We start from the raw sequence: 6,710 nt of genomic DNA, 5'->3' as shown, positions 1-6,710 counted from the left end.
AGAGTCTATATGCATAGCTAAAGGCTACATAACAAGAAACAATGCCAGATAGGAGATACCTTCTTTTGAGTTGTTGGCCAGGGTCACCAAAAGGACTCCCAGTAACTCAGCATAGAACTGGGAAAATGAACAACAGAGCCCAATCTTATCTAAAGGAATATTGACAACTGATTTCTGCTAGATGAGTAACAACTGACCTTCCTAAAACATAGACCTCTAGATAGGCTGACTAGATTCACCAGAAGGGCAAGTAGTGGGGAATGGCTCGGGGGCTGACAACACAGCAGACAGTAGCAGGGATATCAGCGTATAAGGGCTCTAGTGGTGGGAGGGAGGCTATGGGAGGGTGCCATCTGGGAAATGAGTATAAGATGGTTTGGGATGTTCTGTGTGATACACACACACACACAAATCAACAAATTTTAAAAAATGTATTATATTTGAGGAGGAAGCATGGAAATTTACATCATGCTAATTAGTAGAGGTGATAAACATTGCCATTGAAATCTACCCGATGACTTTATAGACATACACAGGTGCCAAGGATCTAAGTGCAATCGATTATGAGTAGTAATTATCAGGTACATACAGATTAGAGATTCATGCACCAACATCTCAGTGTTAGTAGCAAAAACAATGAGCCTTTCTACAAGAAACAATACATTCTAAAATGAAATGGAGATGTTTTTTAAAGGTTAAAACCTATTCACTCTTATGTCTTACAGGGCTTATACTGAGTTCAATATTGTATAACTGTATTAATTCAACTGTGGACCTAGAAACTTGCACCCACTTGTGAAAGAGATGTACTCTTGCTCTGAAGTGTGTTACTGAATATATTAAATCTGTAGTGAAATGCTTCTTGTAATCATGTATTTGTTAAAAATTAAAAAAGATAAAAAAAACAATTCTTCAAAGCATAAAAATTTGTTCCTTGATAATTAGCTGATGTGAAAAACATTACCCTTGAAATCTACCTGATGACTTTATATCCATGCTCAAAGGCCCAGGAGCTCAGAAAGTAACCGACTGTGACTAGTAATAATCAGATGTGCAAACATCTTAATGTCAATTGCATTAAAAATGAATTTTTCTGTGTGAAACTGTATATTTTAATAACGAAATGGAGATCTTTTTTAAAGGTTAAAACCTCATTTAATTTTATGTCTTATAGGGTTTATACTGAGTACAATATTGTATAATTGTAATAATTCAACTGAAAACTTAAAAATTTACAGCTAATTTTGAAAGAGATGCATCTTAGCTCAGAAATTGTTATTGAATTTGTCAATTCTGTTGTAATGAAATGCTTCTTCTAAGTATATGGTTATCAAATAATTTAAAAAAATGGTTAGGATGAAAATTTTGCTTCAAGTCTTTTACCACAATTAGAAACGTTTTGAAAAAATAATAAAGTTTAAAAAATTGTGAAAAAAGTGAAAAGGAATGACAAAGTTGTACTTTAACATGAGGATATGATTTCTGAATATCTGTATTCAAAATAAGATATAACACATAAGTATGCTGAGAAATAAAAACACAGTAGATAGAAAACCAATTAGCACATTGTCATAGGGGATTTAAATTCTCAGTTATTGACAGGAGAGTAAGCAGAATGTAAATAAGGACACAAGAAGTAAAGTAACTCTATTACCCAATGCTGTATATTCACAGTAGACAATTCTTGGATCAAAAAAACAGAAAAAAATTCCTACTTGTAAAAATGATTCTAATAAAGATCACAATTTATGAAAAATTGTTTGGTACATTTAGGGTAGAGCTCAAAGGGAAATTTAGCACTGAACACATATACCAACATCTAAGGAATAATAAACATACAACAAAAAGTTGAAAAGGGAAAAAAATAAGATCAATCAAAGGAAAGCAGAAATAATGATATTGCATAGGAGGGTCCTCCAACACACGTCATCTTCCCGAGCTCAGCCTCCCCCACTTGCCCAAAATCATCACAGCTGAGCTTATTGACTGTTTACTTCCAGCATGGAAGGAGAGGTAGGGAGAGCTGCTGGAGTCTCACCTTGGGGTCCAGCCTCACCTTCCAACCCCTGATGAGCAATTCAGCCCTAATTGCATGTTTCCTGGGGAAGTGGAGGGGCTAGAGTATGCAGGCTGTGGAAGTCTGGAGGAGGGTCTCTCCTGCCTTTTTGTGCCTATGGGAATACCATCATCAATGCTTGGGTGAAGATTTTCCTGTGTGGCCTTAGGTGGGGAGTACCCACACTCCTCTAAGTAAATCCTCACCCATTGCTGTATGAGTAAGCCCAAACTCATTGGTTTCCCAGAGTGCAGTTTGGTGAAATGGTACCCTGGTCTGTCATTGGGACCATGGAGGAGCAGGAGGACATTGTTTACATTCTCCCCTTCCCCACAGGAATTATAGCAACAAATGAATAAAGTTAAAAGTAGAAATTAAAAGCTAAACAGCAAAGCATTGTTTAAGGCTAAATCAAAATAAAATAGATCAACAACCCAATTAAAAATTTTTCTGTATATGTTTACTAAATTTCCTTAATGAATATATTTTTCTTTAAAGGAAAGCACAAATATACAAAATAAAGAATGTAAAATTATTTACTTTATGTGTGTGAGTATTTTGACTGCATGTATGTAAGTGTACCTCATGGGTACAGTGCCCATGGAGGCCTGAAGAGGGCATCAGATCCCCTGGAACTGGAGTTATGGATGGTAGTCACCATATGGGTGCTGGGAACTGAACCTGGGTCTTCTGCAAGAGCAACCAGTGCTCTTAACTGTTAAGCCATCTCTCCAGTCCCTCAGAATAATTGCTCTAATAGAGAAATGTTACCCAAAATTTACATTTATTTATTTAATGTGTATGAGTGCTATGCCTGCATGTGTGTAAATGCACCAGTGTCATGCAATGCTCTGGCAGGCCAGAAGAGAGTGTCAGATCCCTTGGAACTTGAGTTACAGATAGTTGTCAGCTGCCATGTGGGTGCTGGGATTCGAACCCGGGTTTTCTGCAAGAACAACCAGTGTTCTTAACTGATGAGCCATCTCTCCAGCTCCCAAATTACTTAAACTCTTGTGCAAAAAGAAAGAATGAAGGGTTGGGGAGATGGCTAGGTCAGAAAAGTGCTTTGCTCATAACCACGAAGAACTGAGTCGGATCCCTAGAACCCATGGTAAAAGCTGTGCATTGTGAGGGGAAACAGAAACTAGCAGATCCCTGGAGCTCATTGGCTAGCCAGCCAATCCTAATTGGTGATTTCTAGGTCTTGGTAAGAGACTCTGTCAAAAAATAAGATGCACAAATCACTAAGAATGATACCTGTGCCTGGAGAGTTGGCTCAGCAATTAAGAGCACTGACTGCTCTTACAAAAGATCCAAGTTCGATTTCCAGCACCCACATGGTAGCTAATAACTGTCCTAACTCCAGTTCCAGGGAATTTGACATGCTCTTCTGACCTCCATAGGCACTGCATGACAGAAGTGCACTTACACAGGCAATACACTTATGCAGGCAATACACTCATACACATAAAATAAAAATAATAAAATATTTTAAAAAAGAATGATATCTGAAGTTGACCTGTGGCCTCAACATGCAAGTGCACACACATGCATGTGCATCTGCATATACTTGTACACATACATACATACCCACAGAGAGAAAGAAGGAAAGAAAGGAAAGAAACAAGGGCCTTAATATATCAATGTCTTGTTAGAAAAAGAAAGAAACACTGCCCAAGGGAAGAGATACCATAATCCAGGACTGGAGAGATAGATGGTTCAGTAGTTAAGAGCACTGACTACTCTTGCAGAGGACCGGGGTTCAATTCCCAGTACCCACATGGCGACTAACAACTGTCTGTAACTCCAGTTCTAGTGGATCCAATGCCCTCTTCTGATCCCTGAGGGTATTGCACAACATGGGCACACTTACATGCAGGCAATACACTCATACACATAAAAGTAATAAATTAAAAAAAAGAGATACCATAATCCATCAGGTGTGTGTGTGTGTGTGTGTGTGTGTGTGTCTGTGTGTGTGTGTGTGTGTCTGTGTGTGTCTGTGTTTGTTTTCATGTATTAAAACTACTTGGTGACACCCAGGACTTAGGGATCATTGTGGAAGAGGGTGAGGAAAGACTGTAACTGAACATAGGGAAGCAGAGGCTTTCAGGCCACTGGAAGCTTGCACATGTGAACTTGTGGCCATGGTGGCATCAAGCGCAGGACCCATTCGAACTCAATCAGATAAAGGCCCATAGTGGAGTAAGGGAAATGGGTGGCAGACTGGCCTTAGTCTGGGAACTATTAGAGACTGATTACTACTGGGTGAGGAAGAGTATGGCCTTATTTATGATCTCTAGATAGACTGACTAGACTCCAGTGGGTGAATTTGCATCAAAGGACATCTGGATACAAATGCTTGACTGGCTTGGACTTCACATGTATGGCAGAATACATAAGGTTGGGGGGGGTGTTGGTTGGGGGAGGGGGTCTGAATTTGATTAAGAGCAATTGTGTGAAATGTACAAAAGCTCAATCAAAACATTAAGAAAACTAGTGGGTGATACATGTTTACAGATTTATAGCCAAGTCATTATTTTGTATCTTAAAATACTTATCTGGAAAAAAAGTTTAAAGTTAAATTAAGAAAATATTTGGATCTCATGTCATAGAGTTAGACACTACCTCCCCCCGCCCTCCAGCCATCAAGGAGTTAACAAGCTACTTTTTGCAACAGATGGGGACTATTACAGAGTTCCAAAACTTTTCGAATGTGTAGAATAAGCTTTTGTGAGGTGCGTAACCCTAAGTGACAAATCTTCGATGCAACCTCTACACATAAGATGAATGCATTTCTCAACTCTCACCAAAGAAGTTTTCTTATGCAGCAAATGGTAATTAACATAGAAACCCACAATTGGCCAATGTGCAGAGAACAAGAGGCCACAGAGTGATTATTCCTGAATAGGACACCTATTTCAAACCTCTGCTTCCCAGGGCTTAGGGATCATTATGGAAGAGAAGGCAAAAAGATTATAAGAGCCAGAGGAGGGGGTGGATGACCACAAGGAAACAGAGTCTTCCAGACCGCAGGTCAGTTACTCATATAAACTCACAGCAATAATGACAACATGCACAAGTCCTATGCAAGCTCAAATCAGACAAAATCCCAGCATAGACATGGGAAAGTGGGTAAGAAATCCCAACCCAACCTAAGGAACTTTTGTCAATTGATGGCTGCTGGGAGGGGGAAAGGCAGTGTCTTACAGGGATAGGACTCTTGGTGGGACCAATGGATGGACTCACACTGAAGGACATTTAGGGACATAAATCAGACTCTATAGAACACACACACACACACACACACACACACACACACACATATTCATTAAATTGGGTGGGGGGCAGTAGCAGAAGGTGGGCATAGGGGATGGGATCTAAATACCATCAAACCACATTGTATGAAATTCTCAAAAATGCAATAGAAAATAAAATTTAAAAACAACTTTAAAGGGTGGAGTAAACTGAAGAAGTGTTGCAATTCTAAAATCTAAATACATGCTTTACAAAGGCATCATAAATCTTAATAAATCCACATAAATTTTAAATAAAAATGTATAAAGATTAAAAAGAGTAGTTATAATCTTTTTTGCTTGGTAAACATTTTAAAAAACTAATTTATTGAGAATTTCATACATGCATATAAGGTGTTTTAATCAAATCCATGCCCACTCCCTCCCGTCCAACTCCTCCCATATCTCCCGATCACTTTTTTCTGATAACTTCACATACTCTTTCTTGGTGATCATTTTTTTACAGTGCTAGGGTTTAAACTGAGGGACCTGTACATGCTAGACAAATGCTCTACCACTTAGCATATCCCAATAACTTCTGAAATTTGGTAAAAACAGATCTATTATTCATTATCAAAATTATACATGATATTTTGGTACCAAAGTTTTATACATTGATATATACTCATTGTAGAAAAATCAGAATAATCAGAAAAAGTTTTAAAAATAAACAACCACTCAAAATCAAATCCTATCCAAGTATTTTAATTAATTTTTAATTTATAGACCTTAAAGATTTATTCCTAAGGAATCTTTTTCCTCATATTTTTATATGTTAATTTAATGGGGTCATATTTTATGATGAAGATGTTTTAGCTAATGCCATATTAGGTTTCATTTTAATTTGTCAATAAATCTGCACACTTTGAAGTAATGGTCCAGGTACATGTTATAATTTTTTTGGCACCTATAATTTACATGTCTCACAAATTTTGCTGGAGCCATGAAAAATATATTTTATGCTATTGCCCATTTTTACTAGACACTTATTAGGCATTCTTACTGTATCTGTAAAAGAATTTCTTTTAAAAATATCTTTAAAGCATTACACTTATCCTTCTGATCTTAATTTTATTTAGGGCTAAGAATAATTTTAAAGACATTCATTTGTATTTATTTTAGAAAAAAGTTGCTTATGATTAAATTTCAGGTACTTCATTACAACTACTAAAGCTATGCATTTTATAATAATTATGAAAATAAATCAATAGATTACCACAATGAATTATCAGAAGCTTGAAAGGTACCACATATGTTTACCTGAAGTGGGGGACTTGCAGCGCTCAAGTTCCAGGGGAACAGGACTATCATTCAGCTCGGTTAAGCCTGAAAATATAAGAGAAAGAGAGAAGAGAGAG

At 37.3% G+C, this 6,710-nt stretch overlaps 1 protein-coding gene across 1 annotated transcript in view; it reads right to left on the bottom strand.

Moving 5' to 3' along the window:
• The window catches only part of Stxbp5l (syntaxin binding protein 5 like), a 395,225-nt gene that overhangs the window by 79,122 nt on the left and 309,393 nt on the right, over positions 1–6,710 (bottom strand). The window contains exon 21 of the mRNA XM_008842914.1: positions 6,613–6,678. Coding sequence (XP_008841136.1) covers positions 6,613–6,678 — 66 coding nt within the window. The remainder of the gene's footprint in view (positions 1–6,612; positions 6,679–6,710) is intronic.

Source organism: Nannospalax galili, unplaced genomic scaffold, assembly GCF_000622305.1.
Source record: "Nannospalax galili isolate Female #2095 unplaced genomic scaffold, S.galili_v1.0 scaffold18, whole genome shotgun sequence".
Lineage (NCBI taxonomy): Eukaryota > Metazoa > Chordata > Mammalia > Rodentia > Spalacidae > Nannospalax > Nannospalax galili.
This window is presented reverse-complemented; position numbering and strand designations above follow the sequence as displayed.